General features: G+C 52.4%; 1 protein-coding gene across 1 annotated transcript in view; it reads right to left on the bottom strand.

Moving 5' to 3' along the window:
• LOC311118464 (uncharacterized protein) overlaps positions 1-18,813 on the bottom strand; it is a gene marked incomplete at both ends in the record, with an annotated part of 27,920 nt that extends 9,107 nt beyond the window's left edge. The window contains 5 exons of the mRNA XM_084193259.1: positions 1,558-1,637; positions 8,739-8,974; positions 11,720-11,773; positions 13,303-13,458; positions 18,762-18,813. Coding sequence (XP_084049385.1) covers positions 1,558-1,637; positions 8,739-8,974; positions 11,720-11,773; positions 13,303-13,458; positions 18,762-18,813 — 578 coding nt within the window. The remainder of the gene's footprint in view (positions 1-1,557; positions 1,638-8,738; positions 8,975-11,719; positions 11,774-13,302; positions 13,459-18,761) is intronic.
• Between the last annotated feature and the right edge of the window lie 3,687 nt (positions 18,814-22,500).

The following is a 22,500-nucleotide window of genomic DNA, read 5'->3' as shown; positions in this document are numbered from 1 at the left end:
GGAGAAAGTGGGTCCAACTCTGGGTCTGAAACAGAGAGACACACATTATGTCCACACTGAGGGAGGATATGGAGAAAGTGGGTCCAACTCTGGGTCTGAAACAGAGAGACACACATTATGTCCACACTGAGGGAGGTTGAATGACTGCCCATTTCTAACTTCAGTGCCCTTAAGTTCAGCGCTCTAAGTTCAGCGCTCTAAGTTCAGCGCTCTAAGTTCAGCGCTCTAAGTTCAGCGCTCTAAGTTCAGCGCTCTAAGTTCAGCGCTCTAAGTTCAGCGCTCTAAGTTCAGCGCTCTAAGTTCAGCGCTCTAAGTTCAGCGCTCTAAGTTCAGCGCTCTAAGTTCAGTGCCCTAAGTTCAGCGCTCTAAGTTCAGCGCTCTAAGTTCAGCGCTCTAAGTTCAGCGCTCTAAGTTCAGTGCCCTAAGTTCAGTGCCCTAAGTTCAGCGCTCTAAGTTCAGCGCTCTAAGTTCAGCGCTCTAAATTCAGCGCTCTAAGTTCAGTGCCCTAAGTTCAGCGCTCTAAGTTCAGCGCTCTAAGTTCAGCGCTCTTAAGTTCAGTGCCCTAAGTTCAGCGCTCTAAGTTCAGCGCTCTAAGTTCAGCGCTCTAAGTTCAGCGCTCTAAGTTCAGCGCTCTAAGTTCAGCCCTCTAAGTTCAGTGCCTCTAAGTTCAGTGCCTCTAAGTTCAGTGCCTCTAAGTTCAGCGCCCTAAGTTCAGCGCTCTAAGTTCAGTGCTCTAAGTTCAGCGCTCTAAGTTCATCGCTCTAAGTTCAGTGCTCTAAGTTCAGTGCTCTAAGTTCAGTGCTCTGTTCAGTGCTCTAAGTTCATCGCCCTAAGTTCAGCGCTCTAAGTTCAGCGCTCTAAGTTCAGCGCTCTAAGTTCAGCGCTCTAAGTTCAGCGCTCTAAGTTCAGCGCTCTAAGTTCAGTGCCCTAAGTTCAGCGCTCTAAGTTCAGCGCTCTAAGTTCAGCGCTCTTAAGTTCAGTGCCCTAAGTTCAGTGCCCTAAGTTCAGCGCTCTAAGTTCAGCGCTCTAAGTTCAGCGCTCTAAGTTCAGCGCTCTAAGTTCAGCGCTCTAAGTTCAGTGCCTCTAAGTTCAGTGCCTCTAAGTTCAGTGCCTCTAAGTTCAGCGCCCTAAGTTCAGCGCTCTAAGTTCAGTGCTCTAAGTTCAGCGCTCTAAGTTCATCGCTCTAAGTTCAGTGCTCTAAGTTCAGTGCTCTAAGTTCAGTGCTCTGTTCAGTGCTCTAAGTTCATCGCCCTAAGTTCAGCGCTCTAAGTTCAGCGCTCTAAGTTCAGCGCTCTAAGTTCAGCGCTCTAAGTTCAGCGCTCTAAGTTCAGTGCCTCTAAGTTCAGTGCCTCTAAGTTCAGTGCCTCTAAGTTCAGTGCCCTAAGTTCAGCGCTCTAAGTTCAGTGCTCTAAGTTCAGCGCTCTAAGTTCATCGCTCTAAGTTCAGTGCTCTAAGTTCAGTGCTCTGTTCAGTGCTCTAAGTTCATCGCCCTAAGTTCAGCGCTCTAAGTTCAGTTCTCTAAGTTCAGCGCTCTAGACTCAAGGTTGTGAGACTCACGTCCATGTAGACAGCCATGTTGCTCTTCAGAACCCTCAGGCCAAACTTCACCACCTCAACCTTCCTGGGAATCACAGCACCTAGAAGAGGAGAGAGGAGAGGAGAGGACAGAGAGAGGAGAGAGAGGAGGAGGAGAGGAGAGGAGAGGAGAGGAGAGGAGAGGAGAGGAGAGGAGAGGAGAGGAGAGGGGGAGGAGAGGAGAGGAGAGGAGAGGACAAGAGAGGAGAGGAGGAGGAGGAGGAGGAGAGAGGAGAGGACAGAGAGAGGAGAGGAGAGGAGAGGACAAGGAGGAGAGAGGAGAGGACAGAGAGAGGAGAGAGAGGGGGGGGAGAGAGAGGAGAGAGGAGAGGAGGGGAGGAGGACAGAGAGAGAGGAGAGGAGAGGGGGTGGGGGGAGAGAGGAGAGAGAGGGAGGAGGAGGAGAGGAGAGGGGGAGAGAGGAAGGAGAGGACAGAGAGAGGAGAGGAGAGGAGAGGAGAGGACAAGAGAGGAGAGGAGGAGGAGGAGGAGGAGGAGAGAGGAGAGGACAGAGAGAGGAGAGGAGAGGACAAGAGGAGAGAGGGGGAGGAGGAGGAGGAGAGAGGAGAGGACAGAGAGGAGAGAGAGGGGGGGGAGAGAGAGGAGAGAGGAGAGGAGAGAGAGGGGGGGGGAGAGAGAGGAGAGAGGAGAGGAGGGGAGGAGGACAGAGAGAGAGGAGAGGAGAGGGGGGGGAGAGGAGAGAGAGGGAGGAGGAGGAGAGGAGAGGGGGGGGGAGAGAGGAAGGAGAGGACAGAGAGAGAGGAGAGGAGAGGGGGGGGAGAGAGGAGAGAGAGGAGAGGAGAGGGGGGGAGAGAGAGAGGAGAGAGGGAGGAGGAGGAGAGGAGGAGAGAGAGGGGGAGGAGGAGAGGAGGAGAGAGAGAGGGAGAGGAGGAGGACAGAGAGAGGAGAGAGGGGGAGGAGGAGGACAGAGAGAGAGGAGGAGGAGGAGAGGAGAGGAGAGGAGTGGAGAGGGGGAGGAGAGGAGAGGAGAGGAGAGGAGAGGAGAGGAGAGGACAAGAGGAGAGAGGGGGAGGAGGAGGAGGAGAGAGGAGAGGACAGAGAGAGGAGAGGAGAGGACAAGAGGAGAGAGGGGGAGGAGGAGAGAGGAGAAGACAGAGAGAGGAGAGAGAGGGGGGGAGAGAGAGGAGAGAGGAGAGGAGGGGAGGAGGACAGAGAGAGAGGAGAGGAGAGGGGGGGGAGAGAGGAGAGAGAGGGAGGAGGAGGAGAGGAGAGGGGGGGGAGAGGAAGGAGAGGACAGAGAGAGGAGAGGAGAGGAGAGGACAAGAGAGGAGAGGAGGAGGAGGAGGAGGAGAGAGGAGAGGACAGAGAGGAGAGGGGGGGAGAGAGAGGAGAGAGGAGAGGAGGGGAGGAGGACAGAGAGAGAGGAGAGGAGAGGGGGGGGGAGAGAGGAGAGAGAGGGAGGAGGAGGAGAGGAGAGGGGGGGGAGAGGAAGGAGAGGACAGAGAGAGAGGAGAGGAGAGGGGGGGAGAGAGGAGAGAGAGGGAGGAGGAGGAGAGGAGGAGAGAGAGAGGGAGAGGAGGAGGACAGAGAGAGGAGAGGACAAGAGAGGAGAGAGGAGAGAGGGGGAGGAGGAGGACAGAGAGAGGAGGAGGAGGAGGAGGAGGAGAGGAGAGAGGAGAGAGAGATGAGAGAGAGGGAGGAGGAGGACAGAGAGAGGAGAGAGGACAGAGAGGGAGGAGAGGAGGAGAGAGGAGAGAGAGGGAGGAGGAAGACAGAGAGAGGAGAGAGGACAGATAGAGGAGAGAGGGGGAGGAGGAGGAGGACAAGAGGAGAGAGGGAGAGGATGAGGAGGAGAGAGGAGAGGACAGAGAGAGGAGAGAGGAGAGAGAGGGAGGAGAGGAGGAGAGAGAGGGGAGGAGAGGAGAGAGAGAGGAGAGGACAGAGAGAGGAGAGAGGGAGGAGAGGAGAGAGGGAGGAGAGGAGAGAGAGGACAGAGAGAGGAGGAGGAGGAGGACAGAGAGGAGAGAGATGGAGGAGGAGAAGAGAGAGAGAGGAGAGAGATGGAGGAGGAGAGGAGAGAGAGAGGAGAGAGATGGAGGAGAGAGAGAGGAGAGGAGAGAGAGAGGACAGAGAGAGAGAGGACAGAGAGAGGAGGAGGAGGAGGACAGAGAGGAGAGATGGAGGAGGAGAGGAGAAGAGAGAGGAGAGAGATGGAGGAGGAGAGGATAGAGAGAGGAGAGGAGAGAGAGAGGACAGAGAGAGAGAGAGAGGACAGAGAGAGGAGGAGGAGGAGGACAGAGAGGAGAGATGGAGGAGGAGAGGAGAGAGAGAGAGGAGAGAGATGGAGGAGGAGAGGAGAGAGAGAGGAGAGAGATGGAGGAGAGAGAGAGGAGAGAGGGAGGAGAGAGAGGAGGAGAGGAGGAGAGGAGAGAGATGGAGGAGGAGAGGAGAGAGAGAGGAGAGAGAGAGGAGAGAGAGGAGGAGAGGAGGAGAGGAGAGGAGGAGAAGAGAATGTTGTTCTGCAGGTTCTGGCCACGTGTTTAAATCATTTCATTTAAATCAATGCTTAGTAAACAACAGGTGTAGGCTAACAGTGACACTGGGAGACTAGAGGAAACCCTGGTTCAGTCTGCTGTCTACCAGACACTGGGAGACTAGAGGAAACCCTGGTTCAGTCCGCTTTCCACCAGACACTGGGAGACTAGAGGAAACCCTGGTTCAGTCCGCTTTCCACCAGACACTGGGAGACTAGAGGAAACCCTGGTTCAGTCCGCTTTCCACCAGACACTGGGAGACTAGAGGAAACCCTGGTTCAGTCCGCTTTCCACCAGACACTGGGAGACTAGAGGAAACCCTGGTTCAGTCTGCTGTCTGGGAGACTAGAGGAAAACCTGGTCCAGTCCGCTTTCCACCAGACACTGGGAGACTAGAGGAAACCCTGGTTCAGTCTGCTGTCCACCAGACACTGGGAGACTAGAGGAAAACCTGGTTCAGTCTGCTGTCCACCAGACACTGGGAGACTAGAGGAAACCCTGGTCCAGTCTGCTGTCCACCAGACACTGGGAGACTAGAGGAAACCCTGGTTCAGTCTGCTGTCCACCAGACACTGGGAGACTAGAGGAAACCCTGGTTCAGTCTGCTGTCCACCAGACACTGGGAGACTAGAGGAAACCCTGGTCCAGTCTGCTTTCCACCAGACACTGGGAGACTAGAGGAAACCCTGGTTCGGTCTGCTGTCCACCAGACACTGGGAGACTAGAGGAAAACCTGGTTCAGTCTGCTGTCCACCAGACACTGGGAGACTAGAGGAAAACCTGGTTCAGTCTGCTTTCCACCAGACACTGGGAGACTAGAGGAAACCCTGGTCCAGTCTGCTTTCCACCAGACACTGGGAGACTAGAGGAAACCCTGGTCCAGTCTGCTGTCCACCAGACACTGGGAGACTAGAGGAAACCCTGGTCCAGTCTGCTGTCCACCAGACACTGGGAGACTAGAGGAAACCCTGGCCAGTCTGCTGTCCACCAGACACTGGGAGACTAGAGGAAACCCTGGTTCAGTCTGCTTTCCACCAGACACTGGGAGACTAGAGGAAACCCTGGTTCAGTCTGCTGTCCACCAGACACTGGGAGACTAGAGGAAACCCTGGTCCAGTCTGCTGTCCACCAGACACTGGGAGACTAGAGGAAACCCTGGTTCAGTCTGCTGTCCACCAGACACTGGGAGACTAGAGGAAACCCTGGTTCAGTCTGCTGTCCACCAGACACTAGGAGACTAGAGGAAACCCTGGTCCAGTCTGCTTTCCACCAGACACTGGGAGACTAGAGGAAACCCTGGTCCAGTCTGCTCTCCACCAGACACTGGGAGACTAGAGGAAACCCTGGTCCAGTCTGCTCTCCACCAGACACTGGGAGACTAGAGGAAACCCTGGTCCAGTCTGCTCTCCACCAGACACTGGGAGACTAGAGGAAACCCTGGTTCAGTCTGCTGTCCACCAGACACTGGGAGACTAGAGGAAACCCTGGTTCAGTCTGCTTTCCACCAGACACTGGGAGACTAGAGGAAACCCTGGTTCAGTCTGCTGTCCACCAGACACTGGGAGACTAGAGGAAACCCTGGTTCAGTCCGCTTTCCACCAGACACTGGGAGACTAGAGGAAACCCTGGTTCAGTCTGCTCTCCACCAGACACTGGGAGACTAGAGGAAACCCTGGTTCAGTCTGCTTTCCACCAGACACTGGGAGACTAGAGGAAACCCTGGTTCAGTCTGCTGTCCACCAGACACTGGGAGACTAGAGGAAACCCTGGTTCAGTCTGCTGTCCACCAGACGCTGGGAGACTAGAGGAAACCCTGGTCCAGTCTGCTGTCCACCAGACGCTGGGAGACTAGAGGAAACCCTGGTCCAGTCTGCTGTCCACCAGACACTAGGAGACCAGAGGAAACCCTGGTTCAGTCTGCTGTCCACCAGACACTGGGAGACTAGAGGAAACCCTGGTTCAGTCTGCTGTCCACCAGACACTGGGAGACTAGAGGAAACCCTGGTTCAGTCTGCTGTCCACCAGACACTGGGAGACTAGAGGAAACCCTGTTTCAGTCTGCTGTCCACCAGACACTGGGAGACTAGAGGAAACCCTGGTCCAGTCTGCTGTCCACCAGACACTGGGAGACTAGAGGAAACCCTGGTTCAGTCTGCTGTCCACCAGACACTGGGAGACTAGAGGAAACCCTGGTTCAGTCTGCTGTCCACCAGACACTGGGAGACTAGAGGAAACCCTGGTTCAGTCTGCTGTCCACCAGACACTGGGAGACTAGAGGAAACCCTGGTTCAGTCTGCTGTCCACCAGACACTGGGAGACTAGAGGAAACCCTGGTTCAGTCTGCTGTCCACCAGACACTGGGAGACTAGAGGAAACCCTGGTCCAGTCTGCTGTCCACCAGACACTGGGAGACAAATTCACCTTTCAGCAGGACAATAACCTAAAACACAAGGCCAAATCTACACTGGAGTCTTTACATTTACGTCATTTAGCAGACGCTCTTATCCAGAGCGACAAATGGGTGCATTCAACTTATGATAGCCAGTGGGGGGGGGGGGGGGGGGGGGGGGGTAGAAGGATTACTTTTATCCTATCCCAGGTATTCCTTAAAGAGGTGGGGTTTCAAGTGTCTCCGGAAGGTGGTCAGTGACTCCGCTGTCCTGGCGTCGTGGGGGAGCTTGTTCCACCATTTGGGTGCCAAATATACACTGGAGTTGCCTACCAAGACGACATTGAATGATCCTGAGTGACCTAGTTACAGTTTTGACTTAAATCCGCTTGTAAATTTATGGCAAGACTTGAGAATGGTCTGTCTAGCAATGATCAACAACCAATTTGACAGAACTTGAAGAATTTTGAAAATAATCATGTGCAAATATTGTCCAAACCAGGTGTGCAAAGCTCTTAAGAGACTTACCCAGAAAGACTCACAGCTGTAATCGCTGCCAAAAGGTGATCCTAACATGGATTGACTCAGGGGGTGTGAATACTTATATAAATTATTAGTTCTGTATATCATTTTCAGTAAATGTGCAAAAAAATGCTAAGAACATGTTTTCACTGTCATTATGGGGTATTATGGGGTATTATGGGGTATTATGTGTAGATGGGAAAAAAATCAATTTAGAATTCAGGCTGTAACAACACAATGTGGAATAAGTCAAGGGCTACTTTCTGAAGGCTGTATATACCAGATAGGAGATAGCTAGATGTAGATATATATCAGTATATCAGCTAGATGTGTGTGTATATACAGTGCATTCGGAAAGTATTCAGACCCTTTGACTTTTTCCACATTTTGTTACGTTACAGCCTTATTCTAAAATGGATTCGTTTTTTTTCTCCCCTCAATCAATCTACACACAATACCCCATAATGACAAAACAAAAATTGGTTTTTAGAAATTTCAGCAAATGTATTAAGTATTCAGACCCTTTACTCAGTACTTTGTTGAAGCACCTTTGGCAGCGATTACAGCCTCGAGTCTTCTTGGGTATGACGCTACAAGCTTGGCACACCTGTTTTTGTGGAGTTTCTCCCATTCTTCTCTGCAGATCCTCTCAAGCTCTGTCAGGTTGGATGGGGAGCGTCGCTGCACAGCTATTTTCAGGTCTCTCCAGAGATGTTCGATCGGGTTCAAGTCCGGGCTCTGGCTGGGCCACTCAAGGACATTCAGAGACTTGTCCCGAAGCCACTCCTGCGTTGTCTTGGCTGTGTGCTTAGGGTCATTGTCCTGTTGGAAGGTGAACCTTCACCCAAGTCTGAGGTCCTGAGCGCTCTGGAGCAGGTTTTCATCAAGGATCTCTCTGTACTTTGCGCCGTTCGTCTTTTCCTCGATCCTGACTAGTCTCCCAGTCCCTGCCGCTGAAAATAATCCCCACAGGAAAATGCTGCCACCACCATGCTTCACTGCAAGGATGGTGTCAGGTTTCCTCCAGACGTGACGTTTGGCATTCAGGCCAAAATGTTCAATCTTGGTTTCATCAGACCAGAGAATCTTGTTTCTTATGGTCTGAGAGTCTTTAGGTGCCTTTTGGCAAACTCCAAGCGGGCTGTCATGTGTCTTTTACTGAGGAGTGGCTTCCGTCTGGCCACTCTACCATAAAGGCCTGATTGGTGGAGTGCTGCAGAGATGGTTGTCCTTCTGGAAGGTTCTCCTATCTCCACAGAGCAACTCTGGAGCTCTGTCAGAGTGACCATCGGGTTCTTGGTCACCTCCCTGACCAAGGCCCTTCTCCCCCGATTGCCCAATTTGGCCGGGCGGCCAGCTCTAGGAAGAGTCTTCTTCCATTTAAGAATGATGGAGGCCACTGTGTTCTTGGGGACCTTCAATGCTGCAGACATTTTTTGGTACCCTTCCCCAGATCTGTACCTCGACACAATCCTGTCTCTGAGCTCTATGGACAATTCCTTCGACCTTATGGCTTGGTTTTTGCTCTGAAATGCAAACTGTCAACTGTGGAACCTTATATAGACAGGTGTGTGCCTTTCCAAATCATGTCCAATCAATTGAATCTATCACAGGTGTCCAATCAAGTTGTAGAAACATCTCAAGGATGATCAATGGAAACAGGATGCACCTGAGCTCAATATCGAGTCTAATAGCAAAGGGTCTAAATACTTATTGAAATAAGGTATTTCTGTTTTTTCTAAATGCACTGTATCTAACCTTTGGCCTCCTCCCAGGGAGTGTCGGGGGGGAGGGGTTGTGTTGCAATGGCAACGGTGGTGCTGGGTGCGGTTGCCGTGGTGATGATGCGTAGGTAGAGGGTGAAGAGGCGTGGTGTCAGGCGGCAGGCGGGGCAGCAGATCCCAGGGGGCGGAGAGAAGAAGGAGGAGAGGGCGGAGCTAAAGTCCCCTGCCTTCATCAGGAAGAGAGGGATCAGGTCCCGCACCGCCTGGACTCTGGAGTAAACAGAACCTTTACATTTAGTCATTTATCCAGAGACACATGGACAAGCATTATATACACACACACACACACACACACACACACACACTATACAATATTCAGTATACACACACGCTATACAATATTCAGTATACTTTCACACACAGGTAAATATATACACTACCAGTCAAAAGTTTGGACCAACCTACCCCATTCAAGGGTTTTTCTTAATTTGTACTCTTTTTTACATTGTAGAATAATAGTGAAGACATCAAATCTATGAAATAACACATATGGAATCATGTAGTAACCAAAAAAGTGTGAAACTAATGTTATATTTGAGATTCTTCAAATAGCCACCCTTTGCCTTTGATGAAAGCTTTGCACACTCTTGGCATTCTCTCAATCAGCTTCACCTGGAATGCTTTTCCAACAGTCTTGAAGGAGTTCCCACATATGCTGAGCACTTGTTGGCTGCTTTTCCTTCACTCTGCGGTCCGACTCATCCCAAACCATCTCAATTGGGTTGAGGTCGGGGGATTGTGGAGGCCAGGTCATCTGATGCAGCACTCCATCACTCTCCTTCTTGGTAAAATAGCCTTTACACAGCCTGGAGGTGTGTTGGGTCATTGTCCTGTTGAAAAACAAATGATAGTCCCACTAAGCCCAAACCAGATGGGATGGCGTATCGCTGCAGAATGCTGTGGTAGCCATGCTGGTTAAGTGTGCCTTGAATTCTAAATAAATCACAGACAGTGTCACCAGCAAAGTACCCCCACACCATAACACCTCCTCCTCCATGCTTTACGGTGGGAACTACACATGCGGAGATCATCCGTTCACCCACACCGCGTCTCACAAAGACACAGCGGTTTGAACCAAAAGTCTCCAATTTGGACTCCAGACCAAAGGACACATTTCCACCAGTCTAATGTCCATTGCTCGTGTTTCTTGGCCCAAGCAGGTCTCTTCTTCTTATTGGTGTCCTTTAGTAGTGGTTTCTTTGCAGCAATTCGACCATGAAGGCCTGATTCACACAGTCCCCTCTGAACAGTTGATGTTGAGATGTGGCTGTTACTTGAACTCTGTGAAGCATTTATTTGGGCTGCAATTTCTGAGGCTGGTAACTCTAATGAACTTATCCTCTGCAGCAGAGGTAACTCTGGGTCTTCCTTTCCTGTGGCGGTCCTCATGAGATCCAGTTTCATCATAGAGCTTGATGGTTTCTGCGACTGCCCTTAAATAAACTTACAAAGTTCTTGAAATGTTCTGTATTGACTGATCTTCATGTCTTAAAGTAATGATGGACTGTCGTTTCTCTTTGCTTATTTGAGCTGTTCTTGCCATAATATTGACTTGGTATTTTACCAAATAGGGCTATCTTCTGTATACCCCCCCTACCTTGTCACAACACAACTGATTGGCTCAAACGCATTAAAAAGGAAATAAATTCCACAAATTAACTTTTAAGAAGGCACACCTGTTAATTGAAATGCATTCCAGGTGACTACCTCATGAAGCTGGTTGAGAGAATGCCAAGAGTGTGCAAAGCTGTCAAGGCAAAGGGTGGCTATTTGAAGAATCTCAAATATAAAAATATATTTTGATTTGTTTAACACTTTTTTGGTTACTACATGATTCCATACGAGTCATTTCATAGTTTTGATGTCTTCACTATTATTCTACAATGTAAAAAATATATATATAAAAAAAGAAACCTTGAATGAATAGGTGTGTCCAAACTTTTGATTGGTGGTGCAGTAAAAACACACACACAGGTAAATATATATACTGAACAAAAATGTTAAAGCAACATGTAAAGTGTTGGTCCCCTGAGCTGAAATAAAAGATCCCAGAACTGTTCCATAATGCACAGAAAGCTGATTTCTCTCTCATTCTGGGCACAAATTTGTTTCCATCCCTGTTAGTGAGCATTTCTCCTTTGCCCAGATAATCCATCCACCTGACAGGTGTGGCATATCAAGAAGCTGATTAAACAGCATGATCATTACACAGGTGCACCTTGTGCTGGGGACAATAACAGGCCACTCTAAAATGTGCAGTTTTGTCACACAACAAAATGTCACAGATACCTCAAGTTTTGAGGGACCATGCAATTGGCATGTTGACTACAGGAACGTCCACCAGATGAGCTGTTGCCAGATAATTAAATGTTAATTTCTCTACCATAAGCCGCCTCTCCAACGTCATTTTAGAGAACTTGGCAGTACGTCCAAAATGGTGGGGGGGGGACTCATTCTGATTGGCTGGACCTGGCTCCCCAATGGAGCCAGGCCCAGTCATGTGAAATCCATAGATTAGAGACTAATGAAATTACATAAATTGACTGATTTCCTCATATGAAGTGTAACTCAGTAAAACCATTGAAACTGTTGCATTTATATTTTAGTTCAGTATATTAACACACACACAGGTAAATATAGACTAACACACAGGTAAATATAGACTAATACACAGGTACATATAGACTAACACACAGGTACATATAGACTAACACACAGGTAAATATAGACTAACACACAGGTAAATATAGACTAACACACAGGTAAATATAGACTAACACACAGGTAAATATAGACTAACACACAGGTAAATATAGACTAACACACAGGTAAATATAGACTAACACACAGGTAAATATAGACTAACACACAGGTAAATATAGACTAACACACAGGTAGATATAGACTAACACACAGGTAAATATAGACTGACACACAGGTAGACCAGTGACTCACAGTTCTGTGTTCTCACTACGGACCACCTTCAGGTAGCGGGTCAACTCTCTGTACCTGCAGACAAACATCAATTAAAAATTAAGACAACCCAGCTCAAAGATATACAGGTATCTCAAAACAGCTAATCAAATGGCTACCCAGACTGCTTTACAGGGCACACGTTGCCTGCAGGTATTTACTGAACCAGTAGTAATAGTTGCCTGCAGGTATTTACTGAACCAGTAGTAATAGTTGCCATGGTATTTACTGAACCAGTAGTAATAGTTGCCAGCAGGTATTTACTGAACCAGTAGTAATAGTTGCCAGCAGGTATTTACTGAACCAGTAGTAATAGTTGCCTGCAGGTATTTACTGAACCAGTAGTAATAGTTGCCTGCAGGTATTTACTGAACCAGTAGTAATAGTTGCCATGGTATTTACTGAACCAGTAGTAATAGTTGCCAGCAGGTATTTACTGAACCAGTAGTAATAGTTGCCAGCAGGTATTTACTGAACCAGTAGTAATAGTTGCCTGCAGGTATTTACTGAACCAGTAGTAATAGTTGCCTGCAGGTATTTACTGAACCAGTAGTAATAGTTGCCTGCAGGTATTTACTGAACCAGTAGTAATAGTTGCCTGCAGGTATTTACTGAACCAGTAGTAATAGTTGCCTGCAGGTATTTACTGAACCAGTAGTAATAGTTGCCTGCAGGTATTTACTGAACCAGTAGTAATAGTTGCCAGCAGGTATTTACTGAACCAGTAGTAATAGTTGCCTGCAGGTATTTACTGAACCAGTAGTAATAGTTGCCTGCGGGTATTTACTGAACCAGTAGTAATAGTTGCCTGCAGGTATTTACTGAACCAGTAGTAATAGTTGCCTGCAGGTATTTACTGAACCAGTAGTAATAGTTGCCTGCGGGTATTTACTGAACCAGTAGTAATAGTTGCCTGCAGGTATTTACTGAACCAGTAGTAATAGTTGCCTGCAGGTATTTACTGAACCAGTAGTAATAGTTGCCTGCAGGTATTTACTGAACCAGTAGTAATAGTTGCCTGCAGGTATTTACTGAACCAGTAGTAATAGTTGCCTGCGGGTATTTACTGAACCAGTAGTAATAGTTGCCTGCAGGTATTTACTGAACCAGTAGTAATAGTTGCCTGCAGGTATTTACTGAACCAGTAGTAATAGTTGCCTGCAGGTATTTACTGAACCAGTAGTAATAGTTGCCTGCAGGTATTTACTGAACCAGTAGTAATAGTTGCCTGCGGGTATTTACTGAACCAGTAGTAATAGTTGCCATGGTATTTACTGAACCAGTAGTAATAGTTGCCTGCAGGTATTTACTGAACCAGTAGTAATAGTTGCCTGCAGGTATTTACTGAACCAGTAGTAATAGTTGCCATGGTATTTACTGAACCAGTAGTAATAGTTTCCTGCAGGTATTTACTGAACCAGTAGTAATAGTTGCCTGCAGGTATTTACTGAACCAGTAGTAATAGTTGCCTGCAGGTATTTACTGAACCAGTAGTAATAGTTGCCATGGTATTTACTGAACCAGTAGTAATATTCCCGTGTATTAAAACGTGTCCCCCTCTCTACCTCTTCTGTATCTGTAACGTTTCAGCTCTCAGCAGGACGACAGCAGCAGATTCAGTCAGCAGTTCCCTTTTCCCTTTCCCCGGTCGGATCCCCGTCACGTTCTGCCCCTTCAACACGGAGACCAGCAGGACGTCCGACCAGGGGAGAACGCCCAGCCTGGAACGCAAAGGGGGGAATTCATTTCATCTCTACACGGAAAACAGCAGCGTCTCTGCATCTCCCCGTTAGAAACGGGGGCCGGATACATTTCCTGGTTGTTAGCAAACAACAATATGGTCTATACCTGTTTCTCAGAGTGATGCAGCTGGGAGGTAGGGGGGGAGGGTCTGGTCTATACCTGTTTCTCAGAGTGATGCAGCTGGGAGGTAGGGGGGAGGGTCTGGTCTATACCTGTTTCTCAGAGTGATGCAGCTGGGAGGTAGGGGGGGAGGGTCTGGTCTATACCCGTTTCTCAGAGTGATGCAGCTGGGAGGTAGGGGGAGGGTCTGGTCTATACCTGTTTCTCAGAGTGATGCAGCTGGGAGGTAGGGGGGGGGGGGGGGGGGGAGGGTCTGGTCTATACCTGTTTCTCAGAGTGATGCAGCTGGGAGGTAGGGGGGGAGGGTCTGGTCTATACCTGTTTCTCAGAGTGATGCAGCTGGGAGGTAGGGGGGGAGGGTCTGGTCTATACCTGTTTCTCAGAGTGATGCAGCTGGGAGGTAGGGGGGAGGGTCTATACCTGTTTCTCAGAGTGATGCAGCTGGGAGGTAGGGGGGGGGAGGGTCTGGTCTATACCTGTTTCTCAGAGTGATGCAGCTGGGAGGTGGGGGGGGGGGGTCTATACCTGTTTCTCAGAGTGATGCAGCTGGGAGGTAGGGGGGGAGGGTCTGGTCTATACCTGTTTCTCAGAGTGATGCAGCTGGGAGGTAGGGGGGGGAGGGTCTATACCTGTTTCTCAGAGTGATGCAGCTGGGAGGTAGGGGGGGAGGGTCTATACCTGTTTCTCAGAGTGATGCAGCTGGGAGGTAGGGGGGGAGGGTCTGGTCTATACCTGTTTCTCAGAGTGATGCAGCTGGGAGGTAGGGGGGGAGGGTCTGGTCTATACCTGTTTCTCAGAGTGATGCAGCTGGGCGGTAGGGGGGGAGGGTCTGGTCTATACCTGTTTCTCAGAGTGATGCAGCTGGGAGGTAGGGGGGAGGGTCTATACCTGTTTCTCAGAGTGATGCAGCTGGGAGGTAGGGGGGGGGAGGGTCTGGTCTATACCTGTTTCTCAGAGTGATGCAGCTGGGAGGTGGGGGGGGGGGGTCTATACCTGTTTCTCAGAGTGATGCAGCTGGGAGGTAGGGGGGGAGGGTCTGGTCTATACCTGTTTCTCAGAGTGATGCAGCTGGGAGGTAGGGGGGGGGAGGGTCTATACCTGTTTCTCAGAGTGATGCAGCTGGGAGGTAGGGGGGGAGGGTCTATACCTGTTTCTCAGAGTGATGCAGCTGGGAGGTAGGGGGGGAGGGTCTGGTCTATACCTGTTTCTCAGAGTGATGCAGCTGGGAGGTAGGGGGGGAGGGTCTGGTCTATACCTGTTTCTCAGAGTGATGCAGCTGGGAGGTAGGGGGGGAGGGTCTGGTCTATACCTGTTTCTCAGAGTGATGCAGCTGGGAGGTAGGGGGGAGGGTCTATACCTGTTTCTCAGAGTGATGCAGCTGGGAGGTAGGGGGGGGGAGGGTCTGGTCTATACCTGTTTCTCAGAGTGATGCAGCTGGGAGGTAGGGGGGGAGGGTCTGGTCTATACCTGTTTCTCAGAGTGATGCAGCTGGGAGGTAGGGGGGGAGGGTCTGGTCTATACCTGTTTCTCAGAGTGATGCAGCTGGGAGGTAGGGGGGAGGGTCTATACCTGTTTCTCAGAGTGATGCAGCTGGGAGGTGGGGGGGGGGGGGGTCTATACCTGTTTCTCAGAGTGATGCAGCTGGGAGGTAGGGGGGGAGGGTCTGGTCTATACCTGTTTCTCAGAGTGATGCAGCTGGGAGGTAGGGGGGGAGGGTCTGGTCTATACCTGTTTCTCAGAGTGATGCAGCTGGGAGGTAGGGGGGGAGGGTCTGGTCTATACCTGTTTCTCAGAGTGATGCAGCTGGGAGGTAGGGGGGGAGGGTCTGGTCTATACCTGTTTCTCAGAGTGATGCAGCTGGGAGGTAGGGGGGGAGGGTCTGGTCTATACCTGTTTCTCAGAGTGATGCAGCTGGGAGGTAGGGGGGATGGTCTATACCTGTTTCTCAGAGTGATGCAGCTGGGAGGTAGGGGGGGAGGGTCTGTTCTATACCGGTTTCTCAGAGTGATGCAGCTGGGAGGTAGGGGGGGAGGGTCTGGTCTATACCTGTTTCTCAGAGTGATGCAGCTGGGAGGTAGGGGGGGGGGGGGTCTGGTCTATACCTGTTTCTCAGAGTGATGCAGCTGGGAGGTAGGGGGGGGGAGGGTCTGGTCTATACCTGTTTCTCAGAGTGATGCAGCTGGGAGGTAGGGGGGGGGGTGGGTCTGGTCTATACCTGTTTCTCAGAGTGATGCAGCTGGGAGGTAGGGGGGAGGGTATATACCTGTTTCTCAGAGTGATGCAGCTGGGAGGTGGGGGGGGGAGGGTCTGGTCTATACCTGTTTCTCAGAGTGATGCAGCTGGGAGGTAGGGGGGAGGGTCTGGTCTATACCTGTTTCTCAGAGTGATGCAGCTGGGAGGTAGGGGGGGGGAGGGTCTATACCTGTTTCTCAGAGTGATGCAGCTGGGAGGTAGGGGGGGAGGGTCTATACCTGTTTCTCAGAGTGATGCAGCTGGGAGGTAGGGGGGGAGGGTCTGGTCTATACCTGTTTCTCAGAGTGATGCAGCTGGGAGGTAGGGGGGGAGGGTCTGGTCTATACCTGTTTCTCAGAGTGATGCAGCTGGGAGGTAGGGGGGGAGGGTCTGGTCTATACCTGTTTCTCAGAGTGATGCAGCTGGGAGGTAGGGGGGAGGGTCTATACCTGTTTCTCAGAGTGATGCAGCTGGGAGGTAGGGGGGGGGAGGGTCTGGTCTATACCTGTTTCTCAGAGTGATGCAGCTGGGAGGTGGGGGGGGGGGGGTCTATACCTGTTTCTCAGAGTGATGCAGCTGGGAGGTAGGGGGGGAGGGTCTGGTCTATACCTGTTTCTCAGAGTGATGCAGCTGGGAGGTAGGGGGGGGGAGGGTCTATACCTGTTTCTCAGAGTGATGCAGCTGGGAGGTAGGGGGGGAGGGTCTATACCTGTTTCTCAGAGTGATGCAGCTGGGAGGTAGGGGGGGAGGGTCTGGTCTATACCTGTTTCTCAGAGTGATGCAGCTGGGAGGTAGGGGGGGAGGGTCTGGTCTATACCTGTTTCTCAGAGTGATGCAGCTGGGAGGTAGGGGGGGAGGGTCTGGTCTATACCTGTTTCTCAGAGTGATGCAGCTGGGAGGTAGGGGGGAGGGTCTATACCTGTTTCTCAGAGTGATGCAGCTGGGAGGTAGGGGGGGGGAGGGTCTGGTCTATACCTGTTTCTCAGAGTGATGCAGCTGGGAGGTAGGGGGGGAGGGTCTGGTCTATACCTGTTTCTCAGAGTGATGCAGCTGGGAGGTAGGGGGGAGGGTCTATACCTGTTTCTCAGAGTGATGCAGCTGGGAGGTGGGGGGGGGGGGGTCTATACCTGTTTCTCAGAGTGATGCAGCTGGGAGGTAGGGGGGGAGGGTCTGGTCTATACCTGTTTCTCAGAGTGATGCAGCTGGGAGGTAGGGGGGGAGGGTCTGGTCTATACCTGTTTCTCAGAGTGATGCAGCTGGGAGGTAGGGGGGGAGGGTCTGGTCTATACCTGTTTCTCAGAGTGATGCAGCTGGGAGGTAGGGGGGGAGGGTCTGGTCTATACCTGTTTCTCAGAGTGATGCAGCTGGGAGGTAGGGGGGGAGGGTCTGGTCTATACCTGTTTCTCAGAGTGATGCAGCTGGGAGGTAGGGGGGATGGTCTATACCTGTTTCTCAGAGTGATGCAGCTGGGAGGTAGGGGGGGAGGGTCTGTTCTATACCGGTTTCTCAGAGTGATGCAGCTGGGAGGTAGGGGGGGAGGGTCTGGTCTATACCTGTTTCTCAGAGTGATGCAGCTGGGAGGTAGGGGGGGGGGGGGTCTGGTCTATACCTGTTTCTCAGAGTGATGCAGCTGGGAGGTAGGGGGGGGGAGGGTCTGGTCTATACCTGTTTCTCAGAGTGATGCAGCTGGGAGGTAGGGGGGGGGGTGGGTCTGGTCTATACCTGTTTCTCAGAGTGATGCAGCTGGGAGGTAGGGGGGAGGGTATATACCTGTTTCTCAGAGTGATGCAGCTGGGAGGTAGGGGGGGGAGGGTCTGGTCTATACCTGTTTCTCAGAGTGATGCAGCTGGGAGGTAGGGGGGAGGGTCTGGTCTATACCTGTTTCTCAGAGTGATGCAGCTGGGAGGTAGGGGGGAGGGTCTGGTCTATACCTGTTTCTCAGAGTGATGCAGCTGGGAGGTAGGGGGGAGGGTCTGGTCTATACCTGTTTCTCAGAGTGATGCAGCTGGGAGGTAGGGGGGAGGGTCTGGTCTATACCTGTTTCTCAGAGTGATGCAGCTGAGAGGTAGGGGGAGGGTCTATACCTGTTTCTCAGAGTGATGCAGCTGGGAGGTAGGGGGGGAGGGTCTGGTCTATACCTGTTTCTCAGACTGATGCAGCTGGGAGGTAGGGGGGGAGGGTCTGGTCTATACCTGTTTCTCAGAGCGATGCAGCTGGGAGGTAGGGGGGGGGAGGGTCTGGTCTATACCTGTTTCTCAGAGTGATGCAGCTGGGAGATAGGGGGGGGGGGAGGGTCTATACCTGTTTCTCAGAGTGATGCAGCTGGGAGGTAGGGGGGAGGGTCTGGTCTATACCTGTTTCTCAGAGTGATGCAGCTGGGAGGTAGGGGGGAGGGTCTATACCTGTTTCTCAGAGTGATGCAGCTGGGAGGTAGGGGGGGGAGGGTCTGGTCTATACCTGTTTCTCAGAGTGATGCAGCTGGGAGGTGGGGGGGGGGGGTCTATACCTGTTTCTCAGAGTGATGCAGCTGGGAGGTAGGGGGGGAGGGTCTGGTCTATACCTGTTTCTCAGAGTGATGCAGCTGGGAGGTAGGGGGGAGGGTCTATACCTGTTTCTCAGAGTGATGCAGCTGGGAGGTAGGGGGGGAGGGTCTGGTCTATACCTGTTTCTCAGAGTGATGCAGCTGGGAGGTAGGGGGGGGGAGGGTCTGGTCTATACCTGTTTCTCAGAGTGATGCAGCTGGGAGGTAGGGGGGGGGGGAGGGTCTGGTCTATACCTGTTTCTCAGAGTGATGCAGCTGGGAGGGGGGGGGAAGGGTCTGGTCTATACCTGTTTCTCAGAGTGATGTAGCTGGGAGGTGGGGGGGGGGGAGGGTCTATACCTGTTTCTCAGAGTGATGCAGCTGGGAGGTAGGGGGGAGGGTATATACCTGTTTCTCAGAGTGATGCAGCTGGGAGGTAGGGGGAGGGTCTGGTCTATACCTGTTTCTCAGAGTGATGCAGCTGGGAGGTAGGGGGGAGGGTCTATACCTGTTTCTCAGAGTGATGCAGCTGGGAGGTCGGGGGGGAGGGTCTGGTCTATACCTGTTTCTCAGAGTGATGCAGCTGGGAGGTAGGGGGAGGGTCTGGTCTATACCTGTTTCTCAGAGTGATGCAGCTGGGAGGTAGGGGGGAGGGTCTGGTCTATACCTGTTTCTCAGAGTGATGCAGCTGGGAGGTAGGGGGGAGGGTCTGGTCTATACCTGTTTCTCAGAGTGATGCAGCTGGGAGGTAGGGGGGAGGGTCTGGTCTATACCTGTTTCTCAGAGCGATGCAGCTGGGAGGTGGGGGGGGGGGGGGTCTATACCTGTTTCTCAGAGTGATGCAGCTGGGAGGTAGGGGGGGGGGGGGTCTGGTCTATACCTGTTTCTCAGAGTGATGCAGCTGGGAGGTAGGGGGAGGGTCTGGTCTATACCTGTTTCTCAGAGTGATGCAGCTGGAGGGTAGGGGGGAGGGTCTGGTATATACCTGTTTCTCAGAGTGATGCAGCTGGGAGGTAGGGGGGGAGGGTCTATACCTGTTTCTCAGAGTGATGCAGCTGGGAGGTAGGGGGGGGAGGGTCTGGTCTATACCTGTTTCTCAGAGTGATGCAGCTGGGAGGTAGGGGGGAGGGTCTGGTCTATACCTGTTTCTCAGAGTGATGCAGCTGGGAGGTAGGGGGGAGGGTCTGGTCTATACCTGTTTCTCAGAGTGATGCAGCTGGGAGGTAGGGGGGAGGGTCTGGTCTATACCTGTTTCTCAGAGTGATGCAGCTGGGAGGTAGGGGGGAGGGTCTGGTCTATACCTGTTTCTCAGAGTGATGCAGCTGAGAGGTAGGGGGAGGGTCTATACCTGTTTCTCAGAGTGATGCAGCTGGGAGGTAGGGGGGGAGGGTCTGGTCTATACCTGTTTCTCAGACTGATGCAGCTGGGAGGTAGGGGGGGAGGGTCTGGTCTATACCTGTTTCTCAGAGCGATGCAGCTGGGAGGTAGGGGGGGGGAGGGTCTGGTCTATACCTGTTTCTCAGAGTGATGCAGCTGGGAGATAGGGGGGGGGGGAGGGTCTATACCTGTTTCTCAGAGTGATGCAGCTGGGAGGTAGGGGGGAGGGTCTGGTCTATACCTGTTTCTCAGAGTGATGCAGCTGGGAGGTAGGGGGGAGGGTCTATACCTGTTTCTCAGAGTGATGCAGCTGGGAGGTAGGGGGGGGAGGGTCTGGTCTATACCTGTTTCTCAGAGTGATGCAGCTGGGAGGTGGGGGGGGGGGTCTATACCTGTTTCTCAGAGTGATGCAGCTGGGAGGTGGGGGGGGAGGGTCTGGTCTATACCTGTTTCTCAGAGTGATGCAGCTGGGAGGTAGGGGGGAGGGTCTATACCTGTTTCTCAGAGTGATGCAGCTGGGAGGTAGGGGGGGAGGGTCTGGTCTATACCTGTTTCTCAGAGTGATGCAGCTGGGAGGTAGGGGGGGGGAGGGTCTGGTCTATACCTGTTTCTCAGAGTGATGCAGCTGGGAGGTAGGGGGGGGGGGAGGGTCTGGTCTATACCTGTTTCTCAGAGTGATGCAGCTGGGAGGGGGGGGGGAAGGGTCTGGTCTATACCTGTTTCTCAGAGTGATGTAGCTGGGAGGTGGGGGGGGGGGAGGGTCTATACCTGTTTCTCAGAGTGATGCAGCTGGGAGGTAGGGGGGAGGGTATATACCTGTTTCTCAGAGTGATGCAGCTGGGAGGTAGGGGGAGGGTCTGGTCTATACCTGTTTCTCAGAGTGATGCAGCTGGGAGGTAGGGGGGAGGGTCTATACCTGTTTCTCAGAGTGATGCAGCTGGGAGGTCGGGGGGGAGGGTCTGGTCTATACCTGTTTCTCAGAGTGATGCAGCTGGGAGGTAGGGGGAGGGTCTGGTCTATACCTGTTTCTCAGAGTGATGCAGCTGGGAGGTAGGGGGGAGGGTCTGGTCTATACCTGTTTCTCAGATGCAGCTGGGAGGTAGGGGGGAGGGTCTGGTCTATACCTGTTTCTCAGAGTGATGCAGCTGGGAGGTAGGGGGGAGGGTCTGGTCTATACCTGTTTCTCAGAGCGATGCAGCTGGGAGGTGGGGGGGGGGGGGGTCTATACCTGTTTCTCAGAGTGATGCAGCTGGGAGGTAGGGGGGGGGGGGGTCTGGTCTATACCTGTTTCTCAGAGTGATGCAGCTGGGAGGTAGGGGGAGGGTCTGGTCTATACCTGTTTCTCAGAGTGATGCAGCTGGAGGGTAGGGGGGAGGGTCTGGTATATACCTGTTTCTCAGAGTGATGCAGCTGGGAGGTAGGGGGGGAGGGTCTATACCTGTTTCTCAGAGTGATGCAGCTGGGAGGTAGGGGGGGGAGGGTCTGGTCTATACCTGTTTCTCAGAGTGATGCAGCTGGGAGGTAGGGGGGGAGGGGGGAGGGTCTGGTCTATACCTGTTTCTCAGAGTGATGCAGCTGGGAGGTAGGGGGGGGGGGAGGGTCTGGTCTATACCTGTTTCTCAGAGTGATGCAGCTGGGAGGTAGGGGGGGAGGGTCTGGTCTATACCTGTTTCTCAGAGTGATGCAGCTGGGAGGTAGGGGGGGAGGGTCTGGTCTATACCTGTTTCTCAGAGTGATGCAGCTGGGAGGTAGGGGGGGAGGGTCTATACCTGTTTCTCAGAGTGATGCAGCTGGGAGGTAGGGGGGGGGGGGGGGTCTATACCTGTTTCTCAGAGTGATGCAGCTGGGAGGTAGGGGGGGGGGGGTCTGGTCTATACCTGTTTCTCAGAGTGATGCAGCTGGGAGGTAGGGGGGGGAGGGTCTGGTCTATACCTGTTTCTCAGAGTGATGCAGCTGGGAGGTAGGGGGGGAGGGTCTGGTCTATACCTGTTTCTCAGAGTGATGCAGCTGGGAGGTAGGGGGGGAGGGTCTGGTCTATACCTGTTTCTCAGAGTGATGCAGCTGGGAGGTAGGGGGGGGGTCTGGTCTATACCTGTTTCTCAGAGTGATGCAGCTGGGAGGTAGGGGGGGGGGGTCTGGTCTATACCTGTTTCTCAGAGTGATGCAGCTGGGAGGTAGGGGGGGGGAGGGTCTGGTCTATACCTGTTTCTCAGAGTGATGCAGCTGGGAGGTGGGGGGGGGGGGGAGGGGCTATACCTGTTTCTCAGAGTGATGCAGCTGAGAGGTAGGGGGGGAGGGTCTGGTCTATACCTGTTTCTCAGAGTGATGCAGCTGGGAGGTAGGGGGGAGGGTCTATACCTGTTTCTCAGAGTGATGCAGCTGGGAGGTAGGGGGGGGGAGGGTCTGGTCTATACCTGTTTCTCAGAGTGATGCAGCTGGGAGGTGGGGGGGGGGGTCTATACCTGTTTCTCTGAGTGATGCAGCTGGGAGGTAGGGGGGGAGGGTCTGGTCTATACCTGTTTCTCAGAGTGATGGAGCTGGGAGGTAGGGGGGGGGAGGGTCTATACCTGTTTCTCAGAGTGATGCAGCTGGGAGGTAGGGGGGGAGGGTCTATACCTGTTTCTCAGAGTGATGCAGCTGGGAGGTAGGGGGGGAGGGTCTGGTCTATACCTGTTTCTCAGAGTGATGCAGCTGGGAGGTAGGGGGGGAGGGTCTGGTCTATACCTGTTTCTCAGAGTGATGCAGCTGGGAGGTAGGGGGGGAGGGTCTG

The sequence above is a fragment of the Coregonus lavaretus genome (assembly GCF_964263955.1).
Source record: "Coregonus lavaretus genome assembly, contig: HAP1_SCAFFOLD_4313, whole genome shotgun sequence".
NCBI classification, from domain to species: Eukaryota; Metazoa; Chordata; class Actinopteri; order Salmoniformes; family Salmonidae; genus Coregonus; species Coregonus lavaretus.
Note: the sequence above shows the minus strand (reverse complement) of the source record. Positions and strands in the feature narration are given on the sequence as shown.